The 18,986-nt window shown below is 36.9% G+C and overlaps 1 protein-coding gene across 4 annotated transcripts in view; it reads left to right on the top strand.

Moving 5' to 3' along the window:
* The first annotated feature begins 423 nt into the window (after nt 1-423).
* XPO1 (exportin 1) overlaps nt 424-18,986 on the top strand; it is a 43,471-nt gene continuing 24,908 nt past the window's right edge. The window contains exons 1-6 of one of the 4 annotated variants that reach the window (XM_027555588.1): nt 424-904; nt 1,268-1,393; nt 2,212-2,311; nt 4,106-4,237; nt 8,931-9,032; nt 12,559-12,631. In XM_027555588.1, the coding sequence (XP_027411389.1) occupies nt 4,112-4,237; nt 8,931-9,032; nt 12,559-12,631 (301 nt within the window). In that variant the 5' untranslated portion in view covers nt 424-904; nt 1,268-1,393; nt 2,212-2,311; nt 4,106-4,111. The remainder of the gene's footprint in view (nt 905-1,267; nt 1,394-2,211; nt 2,312-4,105; nt 4,238-8,930; nt 9,033-12,558; nt 12,632-18,986) is intronic. The other 3 variants (XM_027555589.1, XM_027555590.1, XM_027555587.1) reach the window with 3 other exon arrangements.

Genomic DNA, 18,986 nt, shown 5'->3' with positions numbered 1-18,986 from the left:
TGGCGCCTTGAAGTGGGATTGACAGGCGGTCTGGCCAATAGAAGGTACGCTGATGGCGCGGCTGTGGCTGGAACCGGCCAATGGGCGAGCGGGCTGGGGGCGGAGGCCCAGGTTCCAAACGCTCCGCGGCGCCATGGGCTGAAAACTCAACCGAGATGGAATCTCCCAGTCTGAACCGGTTTCAACCGGTTCCGAGTTTGAGGCACTAGGAGGAGGGGGAGAAGCGGCTGCAGCGGCCGCGGCAGGAGCAGCGGGAGCTACAGCATCAGCAAGAGCAACAGTAGCTACAGCCCGGGCGGCGGTGCCTGTTCCAGTCTTTGCTGCTGCAGTCCGTGCAACCACCCAGAGGGGGAGGGGGGAACCACCAGTCGCTGAGGAGCAGGAGAAGGGGGGAAAGTTTAGGCGAGCCTGGGTGGGGGGGGGGGGGGCCAGCGCCGGAGCCGCGTGAGAGAGGGAGCCGTATTTTGGTAGGGGGAAATCGGACTGCAACTGGCAGCAGAGCGTTCCCCGGCCGTGTGGACTCTACAGCCCCTACTCCTGCCGCTCCTGCTGCCGCCTGTGGCTGGAGGGTCCCCCTGGGGCTGAATCTTTGGGACTTGACCCCGTTCCCCTCCCCCTTCCCTCACTCCCCAGCCAGGCGGGAGCATTTATCCACAGATTAATTCCCCTTTTTAGGGGGGGGCGGGTGAGTGTGCGTGTCGGCGGGAGGTGTCCCCGAAATAGTAAATATTGTTGAGCTTTTTTTTTTTTTTTTTTGCCCTTATCCTCTTCGTTTGTAAATTTCTTTTTTAAGGTGGGAAAACTGTGAAACCCACCTTGATTTTCCTCCCCTCTCCCCCCTCCCCGTCCTCCCTTGCCCTAATACCCCGACAAGGAAGGAAGAAGCAGTTGGTTCAATCTCTGGGTAAGTCGACTGTGTCTTCGGGGCCGAGGGTCGGGCGGCGGCGCGGCTGGGCGGGAGGAGGCTGGCGTGGGGCGCGGCGGCGGCGGCGGCGGCCGCGGGAGGCGAACCGGGAAGGCGGCGGCGGGCCCACAGCAGAGCTTGCGATTGAATGGAGCCGCTTCTGCTGCTGGGGGATGGAGGCGGGGAGGCGGCCGCGGGAGGGGAGCGCTGGCTGGGTCATTTCGTGTGTGCGGGGAACAGTGGCGGAAGGCAAGGAGCAAGATAGTGAAGTGGGGCCCGGCGCGGGGGTGGAAGGGCTTCTCCCAGCTCGGTGGGCTGGGGAGAAGTTGGGGAGATTTCAGGAACATTTCTGTAAATTATTAGGAGTGGAAGTTTCCAGAAATATTTAGTGCAGCAGCATTGAAACGTCCGCCTGCATCACGTGGCCCTTCGGTGGAGAGCTTGGGATCGCGGGAGGGAGGGGCTGTGGAGTCCTTGCTCCTCCTGCAGGTAAACTCAGAATCTCTGGGTTTTTTAAGAGTAGAATTAGAAGCAGGAAAGGTTAGTTGATTTTTTCAGGGATCTGCAGATGAGGTTCCGTGCTGTAGTTTGTTTCGGGGGACTTGGGTGAGTTAAAAGTGATCAACTCATTTACTGCTGGCATTGTACAGTAGATGATACCCTGATTCTCCTTTATTCTGATGCCTGAGTTTGGGGTGAGTGGGAGGAAATGGTGTGCTGGAGGAAGTATTGAAAGATTTGCCCGACGCGGACCTCCTCTGATCACGCAGAGGCCATGCTGCATAGAGAATGGGGCGGTGAACTTCAGGCGCCTGGTCTAAATGCCTCCTCCGAGTATGGGCGGGGTGAGAGCGTGCTCCAGTCTGCTATAGTTAGAAGTGCTGCACTTCGCTTTGGGTGGGAAGAGAGGGGGAGGGCGGGCCTTAGTGAGGTGTGTTTCTACTGAATGAAGCAGGCAGTTGCTCACACACCTAAAGCAGCAGTTTCTCCTTGTAGAGACTTGCTTTTTTGACCTACTATGTAGTTATCATAAAGCAGCGGTTATGATTTTCTGGTTTTGGAATGGGAACCCGCAGTGTGTAGCTGCCTGCCTCTTCAGTTTGAAGTGGCAGTGGAGGTATTTTGGTAGTCACTTGTGGAGTCACCACATGGCTGGTTAATACTTTATATTTACTATACTGTGAGTGGAATTTAGGATTGGATGTCTCAAGAAGAAAAGGCTTTTGTGGTCTCTCTTACCTCTCCCTCTTTGGCTTTTTGCTATCTGCCTGATTGTACATCTTAATCGTGTGGGACACTGCTGTTAGTGGAAAGAATGTTTTGGAAGCTATTTGATTTGGGAGACTAAATGTGCTTGGCATTGACCAGAAAGCCGCCATTTCTGTACTACTTACAGTTCAAGAATAGGTAGGTCATTTCGAAGATAGTAGCTAGTTTTAAGGGTGGCATGCCCTGCTGTATTTAACACAAGCTTCTATTCTGAACCTGATCTTTTCACAGAAATTTGTTTCGAAAGAATTTGTAAGGACAGTGTACTTGAGAACTTTTTAAGAGTCACTTTGTTTTTGGTTTTGGTTATTAATTTTTAAGATTGTTCTTATTTTTAAAATTGTATGGCACTCGAATAGGGGGAATTTACATTTGACATTTGTGCAGTATATGTTTTTTAGTATTTAGATCAAATATTGTGTCCAATATTTTGTATTTGAAATACATTTAATAACTACTGTAGAAATTTTTGAAGTCTCACCACTGTCAATAGTGGATAGAAAGACTTAATAATTCTTAAATTCATAATTCCTCAACTTTTACGTTATATCTAACCTAACTGATCCTTCAGACTTTGTTGTAGTTGACATCATTAAAACATTTGAGTTAATTGAAATTGTTGCCGTTATTAACGTTTTTAAACTGTTGTAAAATACCTAAGAAAGAAGCCTTTTTCCTAACAAGCTAGTTTGTTCAGATCCAGTGTAATCCGGTTAGCCACCCCATTTCCTGGTCTTGGAAGGTTAAAAAGAGGGGGAGAAGTAGAGATGACCATATGACCTTGTTGGGTCCAAGTATTGTAAACCAGGAGTGCTTAACCCAAGGTTTCTTGGGTGGCTTTCGGAATATCCTGAATCGTCTGTCTGTAATTGTATACGAAGTGGTGAATTTTTTTTAATTGGCAGGAGCCATCCTGTTTGATTGTGAGGCATCTTGACCCAAAAAAGGTTGAGTACTGATTTAGCCAGACTTAAGCATCACTTGACTTTGAAGAAAAGTAAAGGGAAAGATTTTTTATAATGTTGGACAATAAAAATGTGCACATGTGCCAGCCCCTTGGAGTAGAATCCTCTTAAAAGGATACCGTTGCATATGAACCAGTAGATTTCAGCCAGAACATTATTTGACCTGAAGAAGCTCCTTTTTCTGTTATGATAGAATTTAGTTTTTTTTGCAGGGTGGGTTGTCAGGGGATAGTTAGCAAGCTTTTTGCTTTGCTAGCGAATACGTGGAAATTTTTCTAAAAAATCTTTAGATACCACTATGAAGTTTATTTTCCTAGACCATATATGTTCAAGGAGCTTGTGCACTTGTAATTTAAACCCCCATATTTATTCAAAGAAGAAACAATATAGATGGTTTCATTGTATGTAGAAGATTAAATTCTATATAAGTTAAGGGTATGAGATTGGTTAGACTTGTGGTTCCTGCAAATCATTGCTATATATAGGAAAACTTCGATATCACATTTAGTTTTTAATGTCTTCCATATGTTTTAAAAATTAAAGTAGCATGAAATAAGGGAAAGTGAACTTTTACTGAGCTAAAAGGCCCTGCTTAGGAAGAGGGGGACATCTATATGAACTTCATCTCCATTTAAAAATTTGAGATCAAGACTTTCAATTGTATCAGGTTTTAGGGCTGTAAATTCTTCAGTAATTTTTTAAAACGGGTTAAGATTATATGCATGTTAGTAGAAAGAACAGTACGATTTTTCTCAGGTCTAAAAGTAGATCCTAATAATCAATGCAGTTACGGAGTACCTAAGTAGTTTCAGGATTTCCTTTTACTATCTTAGTTGTTCAGGTAAAAATCTCCAAAATACAAAGTAAAGTATTTGTAAGAACGTAGTGGAAGTGAAATAACTTGAGTAAAAACTTTTTGACTGATAATGTCAGAGGCACCTTAAATTTTTTTTTTCTTTATTTTCAGTAATCTATGCCAGCAATTATGACAATGTTAGCAGACCATGCAGCTCGTCAGCTGCTTGATTTCAGCCAAAAACTGGATATCAACCTTTTAGACAATGTGGTGAATTGCTTATACCATGGAGAAGGAGCCCAGGTAAAGTAGCTGACCAAAATATTATTGCAATGTAATAGTTGCTGGGTTTAGAATAAAATTTGAAATTACCACCTTTTAAAGAAGTGTTCCATAGTTTGTATTAAGTTTGAATTATATATTAACTATGAGAGGTGGTCTGTAAAAATAAATTGCATTATATTTTCAAACGGTTTAGAGTGGAACGTTTTGGAATATTCTTGTTCTGTCCTTCAGCAACCTTTATCCCATTTACTGAAAGATCCCAATGTATTAAATGTTTTGTAGATATTAAAAGTTGTATGTCCCCTATATATTGGAATTAAGAGAGTCTTCTCTTTTGAAACATTTAAATTGCAGAAGTACTTCAGAGATAAAACTTATTTGAAAAATCCAACAATACCAAGTGTCTGAATTTTAGCACATGTAGAAGTGCTACTGTTAAAGTAGGAGATTGTCTGAACATATAATGTTTTGATAAGTTTAAGGTGTTGGGTTTTTTTTTTTTCCTAAACAGAAGTGTTTGTAAATTTAAACTTGTATATGTTATAAGAAACAACAATCTTGAGTCTTCACCCTGTGGACTTAATAATGTAAAGTTTTAAATGAGTAAAAGTTTTTGCTTTTGGGTTAAAAAGATCTTTTAAAGTGATGTGATAGGTATCTTATTAGTACAATTTTGTTGCCAGAAAGTACATTTCTGGGAGACAGTATATCTTTAAGATACTGAATTATATTGAATATTTGCCAATTAAACCCCAGCTACTTTCCATAATTTTTAGAAACCTCTTAAAGGTGGACATGGTAGAAGATAGTCTTAAAAAACATGGTACATAAATATTAGCAAGTATATAAGTATTTCTGTTCCCTTCTGAAATCTAACATTGAGGACCATGTAAGTTGTATGAGTGGAAAAAATAACTTCAGTGATTTTGTAAGCTTGTTAGTGCAGTTTTACACTCCTAGGGGCTTTTGATCAAGCATTCTGAAAAGTATCTGTATTTGCTACACTTACCATGTAGTAGTTTCCTGATGATTATATGTTCAACATGAAGTTTTAAGTTCCATTTCATCCCAACATGATGTATGGAAAACAGCTGCTTTGGGAAGAAAGTATGAAAGTAAGATTGAAATGCATGAAGTGAGGGGTATGTGGCTTAGTGGTAGAGAATCCGCCTGCCAATGCAGGAAACATAGGTTCCATCCCTGGGTCAGAAAGATCCCCTGGAGAAGGAAATGGCAACCCACTCCAGTATTCTTGCTCGGGAAATCCCATGGACACAGGAGCCTGGCGGGGCTACAATCTATGGGATCACATGTTTAGTGACTGAACAACAACAAGATTGGGCTCGCCTTTGTATTAGAAGCACAAGTCTGTAAGCCACTAGGAAGATTGACGTTTAATTTTATCACATCATTAAGCTACCACTGCTGTCTAGTCTTTGTTCTTTTTTAACCTGGTTCACAGTGTCTAAAAGTATGATGACTAAATAGACCAGGGCCCTATGCTTATAATTGGAATAGTGGTTATGAAGAATAGGGTGTAATACTACTATTAGTAATGTTTCATAGTGTTGAGATACAGTGATTTGTTTTAAATTTGATTTCTGAATAAAAAGTAGATTTATGAAAGTTTTTACAGATATTTTCCCATTTATAAAAGCAAAATTAACTTTCTCAAAAGTAAACATTTTATGTTTAGTTAGATCTCTTATAGGACAAATCAATTGTATAAAGATAATCAGTAAGTTGATACTTGTTACAGATTAGGAAACAGGCTTAGAGCCTAAAGGCAGCTAAGAACCCCTTTTTTGTTGGGGTATCTTTAAACTTCCTTGTTCAGTCGGTTTTTTATATACCACCTCTGAGGGTTTTTATTTTGGATAAAAAGTTTGGAAAGCATTGTTTTAATGTTAGATGTCTTAATTTTATTCCAGTAAGGTTTCTGGTCATTCCTCTGGAGTCTCATCCACAAAGTGTTACCTACCTTGGAAGAGACTAGGGGGTTAGTGATGAGGTTTTGTAAAGCACTTGTTACCAGTGACTGCTACTTTAAGGATACTTTTGAAAGTATAGTAAAGAAGATATGTGATGTAAAGTCATTGTTTTAATATATGGTTTGGTGGGGAGTGTTTGTTTGGTTTTGGTTTGTCATCAAATATGTACTTAAAATAGCAACTAGAAATTATGCTAATTAAGCTTTCAAACTCACCTTTATGTAGCCTAACTTTTTAAAAACGATTACATAACTTAGGAGAGAAAGAAATTATTAGAAGGGTGTAGGTAGAACTTTTGCTTAGATGGGTAGTATAGTAAAATTTTAGCACTGTAATATTAGGACTACCTTCTCTTATAAACATTTTTAGCCAAGTAGGCCGCCAGGAGAAAAAAATGATAGAGTTGGGTGTTTTCTTCAATACTGTGTTAAGTGTCTTGAACTTTTTTGTCTATTGCTTAGCAACTAAAATACTTTCACCATTCAGTTAGTAACACAGGGAGATGCCAGATTTTCTCTTTGGTTTCCTTTTGTGTCTTTTAACCCCTCCTGGGCTTTTAAGTTAAGAAAAGAATATGAGGGGACAGTGGGATTAAGACAGTTGTTTAAAAGGATGCAAATACTAGAAGTAACTTTTGAGAGTAAAATTATGACAGAATGAATGATATAAAAGCAAGGAACATGATTTATGCAGAGGTTGAAATGAAAGTAATACTGTGGAAAGTATTCATTTATAATATGTAGAATGTTCATCACTTCAAAACTGATGAAGTTGTGTCATGACCAAATAACTTTCTAGGCATGGATGTTTAATACACCTTATCCTCTTAATATGGGTTACTATATTACATTCAAGTCTTTATCTAGTTGGATATTGTCTCAAGTTAGATATTCTCAGGGGAAGAATCAAAACACTGCTAAAATGGGCTTTGACCCTAAATAACTCACGTAACTATTTTTTCTACTTTTGTTGGTTGGTTATTGTATAATACGGTCAGAACCCTTTAAAGCTATCAGTGCTTTAATCAAAATTTAAAAATGTATAGCTGTATTTCAAGACTTTACACTCTGGCTCTAATCCTGGACCCTTAGAGTGAAACCCAGGCACCTGATTTTTCTTTCAAGTTTCACAGTGTTTCTCGTGTTACTGTTAGAGTACAGAACCATTACCTAATTTAGTGAGTATTTGTCAAAGTTTTCTTTTAAACAATAAGCAGTGTGTATTGCTCGTTAATAAATGAGAAAAAAATCATGAATGTGGTGTCTGTTCCCTGAGGAAAAGACTTCTTTCTTAACATCAAAGCTACAAGAGGAGAATGAGTTTTTTGTCAATTGGAATAAAAGCCAACTTAATATTATGAGGTGTCTCTGTTAGAGATGATTTAAATAAGAATGCTTTTCTCCCCCCTTTTTGATGATTTCTTATTAATTACCCATAGAGTCAAACCCTTGATCAACTAAATGATCTAACCAGAAGGATAACTGACAGACTTATTTTTTTTTTGGTTACGACATGTGGTAGAAACAGGCAAAAGATAATTAGGATCCAGTTGAGCCTTAAAGGTGAAACTCATTAACCTGTTGTCTTCCTGGGGGGGGGGGGGTGGGTAGAAAATCAATAGACTTTTTAGCCTTTGGTAATACAGTGTTTGTATCATACGAAAAACTAGCATTTAAAATGAAGAAACTAGATAATGTCAACATGGCTACATCTTTAAAACTGTCAGGTGTCAATCATAGCTCAGTAAAGCGGAGGGGAAAAAACTGTCAAATGGAAAGAGCAAGTTGCAGAAGGATTTCCATAGTGTACTATTAATATAAAATTCAGTAATTATACAACTATATTTATGAAAGTCATACACATGCTGTGAAAATCAAGGAAAAGACACCAGATCATGAAAGTGATTGTCTAGAAAGAAGGAACAAAGAAAGGAAATGGCATTGAAGAAAGGTACTAAGTTCCTAAGTTTTAGATCTGATATTTAAAAGAAAAACATACAAGTGTACAACAACATCTAAAATGGACAGATTTTAAAAACACTAATTTTATTAATGTTCTAGATGATGTTTTTGTAGGTCAAATTATTTCTGGGTTTGCATTTTAGAAATACAAAAGCAAAAAAGAAATCTCAAACTAGGAGTTAATATATAAAATTAGAAGATTTTTCAGAGATAAATGTGTGTTTACAATAAACCAAAGAGACTGTCTTAATGTTTTGAATGTATCAACAGGTATTTGAGATTTGTAGACTTACTTAGACTTAGGTTTTTGTCTGTCTCCCATGAAATATAGTTTTAGAGATACTGTTGAAGATATCTTGGTGACTCTTACAAACCAGAGTATACTGTTACACAGTTTATCTAGTAGATGTGAATTTTTCTGTGTTGCCTTTTTTTTTTTTTGGTTGATTGTGTGCTGAGACACCCCTTTATGTCAGAGTAGCTCTTTGTTAGAATTGATAGAATTTTAAGTTCAGTTTTGAGAATACCAAATGAGGTAGATTAAGGGGGAAAAACACTTCTGTGTTTCAGAGGTATATTTCCATTCTTAACTGAAGTTTTAAGACTGATAATGGACACATTTTTATTTCTGTAAGGAGTTTTTTTTCCCCCAGTATTTCCAAAAGTTGATAAAATCATTCTCCTATTTGGACTTTTGTCTTGCTTGATACCTTTGAAAAGAACAAGTTAGCTTAAAATTGTTTTTGTGTACTATTTTAGCAAAGAATGGCTCAAGAAGTACTGACACATTTAAAGGAACATCCTGATGCGTGGACAAGAGTCGACACAATTTTGGAGTTTTCACAGAATATGAACACAAAAGTAAGCAAGTGGTGGTTTTAAAATCCATTATTTCTTCTTTTCTTCCAGTCATAAACTTTGAGGAAGGTATCTCATTTTTAGTATTAGTCTTTGTTATCTCAAATCATTTAATAATGTTGACTTATTTCAAAATTTAGTCTTAAACATAGAATTAATTCTTGCAAATAGTCCTAAGAATTATGAATTGAGTTTTGTAATTGGGACTAGTATGCAAGGTGGCTTTTTCTTTTTGTTGTTTTGGGGGTTTTTTTGGGTTTTTTTTTTTGTTTTTTTCTTTTTAGAATATGTGTACAGATCTCAGCATAAATTCTGAATGTTATTCTGAATGTTATTCAGAGATGAAACATCAGAAGAGTCATTTTGGGCAAGTGATCAATATAACACAGGCTAGGCACCTCCAAAACCAAGTTTTGTTAGCAGCGTAAAACCCGACTCCATGGTACCAATGCTTTTAATGGGACAGCACTCAGTTTTTATTTGCAATTGAAAATGTTATCATTTGGGTCCTTTTTTCTTAAGTTTGAACAGAAAGGTTGATCAAAATGTGTTTTGACTGTTTAGGCTTGATGATTCACACTTCTCTTTAAACTGCCTTAAAGTAATAAAATACCATGCATGGCATTCTGTTTAAAAACACACAAGGTTTCCACTTGGTATACATTGTGTTAAAACAGAAATTAGCCATGTTCACCTCTGTTTCTGAAATCAGACTGTGTTAATTAACAGTTTTAAAATATTAACTAGTTTTGACATCTTATAAATTTTAGGGCAAAAATACAGTCCAGAACTTCCTCAAAGTGCTAACCTTAAGTAACATAACAGTGTTTGCCTGTTTGCTTGCCTGGTAAATTTTGCTTTTTATACTGACAGACATTACTAATGTTTAAGTTGATTTATCAACAGTATTTTTAAAAACTCAAATTTGTCTTGTGAAAAATGAGATGATTAGAGGAACAGAAAGAAAGCAACAGGTAAAGAATTCTTCAATTTACATAAATTACAAATGATTTGGTGCTAAATTTATGCACTATGACATTTGGCTTTTATGCAATCATTTTTTTTTTCTTTAAAGATGTTAACACTACCTGATATTAATCATAATGTTCCATTATGTTGATTGCTTGTAATAGGAAGAAAAGGGGTGTCTTCCTGTGCAACTGACACAGCTAGGCTTTGACGGCAGGCCTCCACAAGGTCTACCCTTTTGATTCCCTTTAACTGAATTCTGTTCATCAATTGTTTTTGTTTCATGGGTGGTGGGAGGGGAAAGGGGAATTCAATGCGTAAAATAAGTATTTCTAAGGGCTCAGTAGAAATTTCTACCATAGGGATCATTTCATGCATTTATTTTTTTTTTTTTCATGTAGTCTTTGCTGTTATCTGTCCCTCATCTTCATAACTCAGCAGTGGATTTCTCAAGTCCTGAGATGTAAAGCAGAAATGTAATACTTCAAAATGATATTTGAATTATTTATGTATATTTCCAAAGTAGTTGTTTATCATTGGCCCTCAGATTTGGCTGTCACTTCCAGATTTTTTCATTAAAATACTCCTTTTCAAAGAACTGAATTCTCATCATTTGTAAAGTCTCAATGTCTAGGAAAGATTGGGTTTTAGGGTATTCTGAAAGTTATCTGTGTCTTCCTTTGAACTAACTTGTAAACAGCTTTTATCGGGCTTCCTACTTCAGCCCTCCTAGCAGAAAGATGAAAATATGAATTGTATCTTCAACAAACTGTGCTACTTTTTTACAGTTGAAGAAAGGACTAGAGGTCAGTAAATTGGTAATGTAGGTAACAAAGTATCAGATATAAAGGCAGAAGTAAATAAATGAATGCAGCAAAATAAAGGGGGAATATTCTTAGATTTAAAAAGGGGTAAGCTAAAAATATATCAGCTGAATATGGTGAAGTTATCATTAGGATTATTACTTCTTAACTGGTGTATTTATGGTGGATTTTGTTTCTTAGTTTCTTAAAGATCTTTGTAATTGGTTGAAAATTAGCAAGAGGATGTATATTCCATGTAGTAGGAAGTGCATTTGTTTTGACTTGGTAAAACTTTGGCCCCTCTTGACTTCATGACTATAAAATTAATTTAAAGCAAGTTTAGAGTAGTATGTTTTTAAAGTTAATTTAGAATGTTAGTCAGTGAGAAACTTACCTTTGTATATTTACATGTGTCTGAGAGCTAGATCTTTAAATAGGATAGAAAGCTTCACCATTTGCTGCTGATTATGAAACTTTAATAGCGTCAAATTTATAATTTCAGAATTTTGCTTTGGCCTTGTTTTTATTTATGAAGTCTTCTTAAGGAATGTTCTGCAAATGTAGGATTTGGGTTGAAATGGCAAAATTTCCCTTAAAAAGTACAAAATGTTAAAAATGAAAGAAAACAGCAAAAACATTGTTTGAGCACAATGTAGTTTGGGACAGTCTATATTGTGCTTTGGATAAAGTGTGCATTCACATGATCCCTTTGGTTGAAATACTAATGCTCCTATTTTATTGTGTGGTGACTAACCATTTTAAAGATGAACTCTTATTCTCAGCCAAAACTTGCAATCTGAGGTTATATGTCTATATATGAATGAGTCTGCCTTTCAGGTATTCTAGCTGATTCTTCCCTAGTTCAACCAGTTGAAACATACCACAAGGATTTTGACCCTTTTCTTCCTCCTGTCTATCCACACTAATTGGTCATGGTAATAATTTTGGGTAGTAACTCCTGTAGCCTTATAAATTGTTATAAATATTGTTGACTATTTAGAGTGAGTAATCAACAGGGGGGACAAAATGGCTTCAAAGTGGTATTTGTGTTTATTAATTTACATTTTTAGTTATTTCTATACTTGGAAGAAATACCTGAAAGGTAGATAACAGATTGCAACATGCATTTGTGTATTATTTTGACTGTGCACAAAAGTTTATCTTTAAATTAGTAGAAATAGCAACTATAAGGGTGGGGTTAAATTTTTAAATTAAACCCGTGGGCTGTCTTGCTGCTCCTTAAGTAACACACCAGTGATGTTTGTAAACACTTTGTATAGAAAGTATCTGTGACAATACTTTAATACTTGGCCAAGAGTTTACAACTCCTAGAAGATGGTAGGAAGCTTGAGAACATCCAAGCTGCTAAATTCTTAGGAGCCTGGTTTTGTTAAAGTATGTGAGCCTGTAAGCAGTCATTTATGCTGTGAATTCATATCTGGCTGCTACATTTTCCTTCTGCACACCCAGCCCATTTGGCTGCTAAGGGCTTTTTATTTGGTTCTTCCTCCTGGTGTGAGCATGTATAAACAGCAGGACGTTAAATAGAGTAGTAAACAATAAAATGAGGAAAATGCATGAAAATTCAGTATATGGGCGAATGAATAGATCCTTGTTTAATATATGTAATTAAACTTGGTAGCATACTGTTTTTGAAACTTTAGATGTAAATGTGTGAATGTCTGTCCATTTGTGAATCCTGGAAATTGCCAGTCTTATAGCAATATATTCACATACTTTTATTCTCCAATTTTCAGTATTATGGACTACAGATTTTGGAAAATGTGATAAAAACAAGGTGGAAGATTCTTCCAAGGAACCAATGTGAAGGTAGGAAAGTGTTTTAAGAATTGCAAATTTAGAATTTTATTATCCCTGGCATTTTTGTTAGTTGACTATTAGGGGAATGTGTCAAATCTTTAATAGTTTATTATGCACTAATGGTTTGTTTACTGCTTTCATTATGTTGCAGGGCAGATACTGATTATATTTGGGGGCAGAGGAAGAATAAGGTTTTATTTGGGAGAAAGCAGAAACTAGACTGGCCCAACTTTCTCCTGTAAATATTGTGAAACATTCTTACAAACTCATAGTTAATCTGGACCATGTTTGAAGTGAATGAAATTTGAATATGTGCTCTTATGCATTGTTTTAAATTCATCACATGGAACAAATAATGGGAATTAAAATAGGAATAACACATAAACGTAACAGCACAGGAAAAACCAAGTTTTAAAAATCATAGGACTTTACCTTTTGAAATTCTAAGCATACCTTATAAAAGATTTGTTTCTAAAATAGGAAAGATTTTTTTTAAATGAATATTTGATGATGCCTGGTATTAATATTTTAACGTCTCCCTTTGTACTACCTTGATAAAAGTAGTCATGGTTTAAGAAACAAGGGGCAAAGTTAGTCTTGAAATTCTTTAATGTGGTTTTCACATACTCCCTTATTAACTACTTTGTTACTTGTTTGTCTGGACTTTATAATGGGGTTACTCTACTTTTGATGGCGTTCTATTAAATCATGTTCCCTTTCTTGGACTATTGCTTTTTAAGATGTCGTCTTTGACCTGCTTTTTCATATCATCTTTATAATGGGATAGTGACCTGGATTTATGAAATCCTGACTTAAATCTTGACATCTTTATAGCACATTTAGAGGAGAATGGGACAGTTTTTTATCAGCAATATCCCTAAAACATCATAAACTGTGAATTAAGAATGATAGTATGGAAGTATTTGAATACTGCCACCCAAAGAGGTTCTTTAATGTTGTATTTTGGTTTGAAACCATTTTAGATCATGTTCTGTGACTTTAGAAATTAATAAGTACGGTGTGACTCCTGTCCCAAATAGATCCTTTGTACTTCATCACTACTTACTTTTAGGGACTTCAGTGAAGTCCTAGTTCCTTTACTATTGTTGTTTTATACTTGTGGCTTGAGCCATGGCTTACCATACCAACAGAAAGTGTTTATTTTTTATTTCATTGCCATTGTACTGTGGTAAGTCCCTCTTTAATTTCTAAACACATAAACCTTTGCTGCTTATTAGATAAGGATTATGCTTGATGATCCTTCCAAGTTATTTTCCAGCTGTAAAATTAAATGATTTGAAGTAATATGTGCTTATAATATCAGAGGTTACAGTTACCCTTGAGAACTTGACATTTTTTGCTTTCCACATGAATAATGGGAGTGGCATGTTTTGGCTTTTATCACAGAGTCAAAAACTTCCATATATTTCTGTGCATATTCCAGGACATAAGATTTTTCAGTTTTAAAAGTCTTGTTTGCAAAAAAACTGGTGGAGGAGGATTCTTCATGTGTTCCTATTCTGTATTAATGAGACACTTCATTTCTCTGAAAGTTACAGAATCACCTTTCTCTTTACATTTCCCCTTAACACTAGTGGTAAGATTGAGTGGGATGTAAATCTTTTCTAAAAATACCTGAAGTTACTATCACCACATACGTGGTTGTCACTGTCAATGAAGTCATTACATGGAGGGGAAAGTGTAGTGTAATTTCTAGGGTGTTTCAGAGGTTCAATATCAGAAGAGGATGTAAAATGGCTCCCAGAGAATGTTAGTGAACTTTAGATCTGCAGCAACTTTGCATGATGAATTTAGTTTGTGTTTTTAAAGTAATTGATCTTGTTTACAAAAATTGAGACATAAATTTATTCACTACTATATTTATGATTCTTTTCAACTTTGTCATTCCTAAGAGGCTTGTACCATCCTAAGATTTTATATCTCACAAAGTATACTAATATTTCCAAATGTTAATTTTTCTTCATCTTTAACTTTGACATTGGAAATAAATCAGTATAACCCCTGAAATACTATACATTCCTTTTGTTTATAATTGTCAATCTTTTAAGCTGTTATCTTCCATTTGTTAGCTAGTCTTAGTATATATGAGTCCTAGCATGTGGTGAAAGAAAAGGAAAATCTGGTTGGCCCCTTTAGAGAAGCTTATTCACAAAAGTGGCAGTGCTTGATGTATTTTCAGAGAAGGATAGGTTTGGCTGTAGAGTCAGCCAAAAAAATTTTTGTAATCATTTATTTCAGTCTAGTTCATATTTTATGACCTTTCAGTTTCTTATCCATCCATAAGCGGATGTTAATTTCACATGTTTTTAGGGGAATGGCGTTTTCAATTTACAGCATTGTCTGAAGCACTTTGCCAGAAATATACCTGACAATCCTAGACTGAGTTAGATGTCTCTTGCCTTGGTTTCCCTTAGTGTGTCCTTCAGTTCCGTTGCTCATTTGTGTCCGACTCTTTGCGACCACATGAATCGCAGCACTCTAGGCCTCCCTGTCCATCACCAACTCCCAGAGTTCACCCAAACTCATGTCCATTGAGTCGGTGATGCCATCCAGCCATCTTATCCTCTGTCGTCCCCTTGTCCTGCCCCCAAACCCTCCCAGCATCAGGGTCTTTTCCAGTGAGTCAGCTCTTCACATGAGGTGGCAGAAGTACTGGAGTTTCAGCTTTAGCATCATTCCTTCCAAAGAACACCCAGGACTGATCTCCTTTCAGTGGACTGGTTGGATCTCCTTGCAGTCCAAGGGACTCTCAAGAGTCTTCTCCAACACCACAGTTCAAAAGCATCAATTCTTTGGCGCTCAGCCTTCTTCATAGTCCAACTCTCACATCCATACATGACCACAGGAAAAACCATAGCCTTGACTAGACGAACTTTTGTTGGCAAAGTAATGTCTGCTTTTGAATATGCTATCTAGGTTGGTTTCATAACTTTCCTTCCAAGGAGTAAGCATCTTTTAATTTCATGGCTGCAATCACCATCCGCAGTGATTTTGGAGCCCCCCCAAATAAAGTCTGACACTGTTTCCACTGTTTCCCCATCTATTTCCCATGAAGTGACGGGGACAGATGCCATGATTTTCATTTTCTGAATGTTGAGCTCTAAGCCAACTTTTTGACTCTCCTCTTTCATTTTCAAGAGGCTTTTTAATTCCTCTTCACTTTCTGCCATAAGGGTGGTGTCATCTGCATATCTGAGGTGATTGATATTTTTCCTGGCAATCTTGATTCCAGCTTGTGCTTCCTCCAGCCCAGTGTTTCTCATGATGTAGTCTGCATATAAGTTAATAAGCAGGGTGACAATATACAGCCTTGACGGACTCCTTTTCCTATTTGGAACCAGTCTATTTTTCCATGTCCAGTCCTGTCACTTCCTGACCTGCATATCGGTTTCTCAAGAGGCAGGTCAGGTGGTCTGGTATTCCCATCTGTTTCAGAATTTTCCATAGTTTATTGTGATCCACACAGTCAAAGGCTTTGGCATAGTCAATAAAGCAGAAATAGATATTTTTCTGGAGCTCTCTTGCGTTTTTGATGATCCAGTGGATGTTGGCAATTTGATCTCTGGTTCCTCTGCCTTTTCTAAAACCAGCTTGAACATCTGGAAGTTCACTGTTCACGTATTGCTGAAGCCTTAACTTGGAGAATTTTGAGCATTACTTCACTAGCGTGTGAGATGAGTGCATTTGTGCAGTAGTTTGATCATTCTTAGGCATTGCCTTTTTTGGGATTGGAATGCAAACTGACCTTTTCCAGTCCTGTGGTCACTGCTGAGTTTTCCAAATTTGCTGGAATATTGAGTGCAGCACTTCACAGCGTCATCTTTCAGGATTTGAAATAGCTCAACTGGAATTCCATCAGCTCCAGTAGCTGGTATATAATTACTCAATTAATTGCTTAGTATTATTTCAGTGACTAACACCACTCCTTATTTGGAATTCAGTCCTTTATTTAAGAACCTAATGACTTTCCCAATATTTTTGCTTTTACATTTTTATATTACATGTGTACATATTATATATCATTGATATCTTTGAGGTTTAAGTTTTGAAGTGAATAACATAGATCAGTTACTATAAGTCAAGACAGTCTTTTAAAGCTATGGAGTATAGTTCCTTGTGCTGTACAATAGGTCTTAGTTATCTATTTTATATATAGTATGTATATTTTAATCCCAAATTCCTTTTATCCCTTCTATCACCCTCCTTTTCTTTTGGTAGCCATAAGTTTGTTGTCTGTGAGTCTGTATCTGTTGTATAAATTTCATTTGTATCATTTAAAAGATTACAGATATAAGAGATATTATATGATACTTTGTCTGGTTTGCTTTACTTGGTATGATAATCTCGGTATATCCGTGTTGCTGCAAATGGCATTATTTTTTTCTTTTTTCTGGCTGTCATTGTGTTTCACATTTTTATCCATTCATCTGTCATGGGCATTTAGATTGCTTCCATACTTTCGTTTCATTTATTTATTTTGGGGGGCATTGGGTCTTTGTTACTGCACACGGGCTTTTTCTGGTTGTGGCAAGTGGATGCTACTCTAGTTGTGTTGGCTTCTTTTGTTGAAGAGCATGGGCTAATTCCCCCACCCCGCCACATGTGGAATCTTCCTGCACCAGGAATCAAACCTCTGACACCTGTATTGGTAGGCGAATTCTTAACTATTGGACCACTGGAGAAGTTCACTTCCATAGTTTCTTAAGGAACCTTCATAAGTGATCTCTATGGTGGCTGTACCAATTTACATTCCCACTAACAGTGTAGGAGGTTTCTTTTTCCTCCACACCCTCTCTAGCACTTATTATTTGTAGACTTTTTGATGATTGGCCATTCTGGCCACTGTGAGGCAATGCCTGATTGTAATTTTGATTTTCATTTCTGTAATAATTAGTAATGTTGAGCATCTTTTCATGTGCCTTTTGGCTGTCTGTGTGTCTTTGGAGGAAATAACTTTGGATCTTTTGCCCATGTTTTGATTTTTTTTTGTCTTGAGAAGGATTTTTAAGCTGTGTGAGCTGTTTGTATATTATGGAGATGAGTCTCTTGTCATTTGTGTTATTTGCAAATATTTTCTCCCATTTTATAGCGTATCTTTGTTTTGTTTATGTTTTCCTTTGCTGTGCAAAAACTTTGAAGTTTTAAGTCTCAGTTGTTAATTTTTGTTTTTATTTAAGGTAATGGTTTCAACTAAAGAAAAAAACTGAATTTTAATATATGAAGGAAAATAATTTCCAAATAGGGAATGGTTCATTTAAACCAAAGGATTATATTTTAATCTGTTAAGACATGTAGTTTACAGATCACTACATTTTTATGAAATATATACAGACCTGCTGACATTGAAAAGAGCAGTGGTGAATAAAAGAGTTCATAGTGATAAAGCAATTCTATTTTGATTGTCTTGTATGGTTATTGGAAAATGATATAATAAGTAATGTGTTTAAAACGCTCTGCATATCTGGGTGCTGACTGTGGATAAACACGTGTATTGTCAGCCCCTTTCCATAAAAAAATACTCCCACTTCTCTCCATTTCACCAAGTGCTTGTATACTACTCTCAAGTTGCCTTGAAATTTCTGCAGTAACATCCTAACTGGGCTCCTTAACACCCACTTCTGTTTGTCCCTTGTGATATATTTTCAGCAAAGGGTTTAGTGTATTTTAGAAACAGAACTAATCAGGTCATTCCTATGCATAAATCGCCCATTGTACTGAATATCACATGTTTAACTTGTTGCCTTTAAGCAGTAATGACTTTTTAAAAATTGTTTGCTTTTTTTAATGGTTTTATTAAGGTGTATTTAACATTTACAAAGAACAAGTTCAAGTATACAATTTGATACATTTTGACTAATCATGACCCTTTTTTTGTGAATGCCTTTTCCTTTACCTCCCCAGCCCCCAATCTGCTGTCACTCAATTGATTAGCTAGGAGTAGAATGGCTAGATCATATGGTAGGTGTATGTTTTTAACTGCCCAGCTGTTCTCCAAAATGATTGTATCACTCTACATTCTCAGGAGCAGTATGCTTCCCATCCTCACCAAAGCTTGTGGTCAGTTTTTTAAAATTCTAGCCGGTGTAGCACATATATAATGGCTTCTCACTGTGACTTAGGCTGTTGAGCACCTACACATCATCTCTGTATGCATATTTAAGTTAATATTGTTAGGCCTATTTAACAGAGATAGTTGTTTCCTTTGTTGGTCATTTTGAAAAGAACTTTTAAGTGTTTGGACTCTTGTAAGGCCATGGCTTTTAAGCAAATCCATGAGAAATTCTCCCCCCACTCTGTGGAATGTAATGTGTGAAGCATCAGTCTAATCTCAGATTTAACAAGC

This window comes from Bos indicus x Bos taurus, chromosome 11 (genome assembly GCF_003369695.1).
Source record: "Bos indicus x Bos taurus breed Angus x Brahman F1 hybrid chromosome 11, Bos_hybrid_MaternalHap_v2.0, whole genome shotgun sequence".
Classification (NCBI taxonomy): domain Eukaryota; kingdom Metazoa; phylum Chordata; class Mammalia; order Artiodactyla; family Bovidae; genus Bos; species Bos indicus x Bos taurus.
The sequence above is the reverse complement of the archived record's forward strand: the minus strand, read 5'-3'. Positions and strand labels throughout refer to the sequence as shown.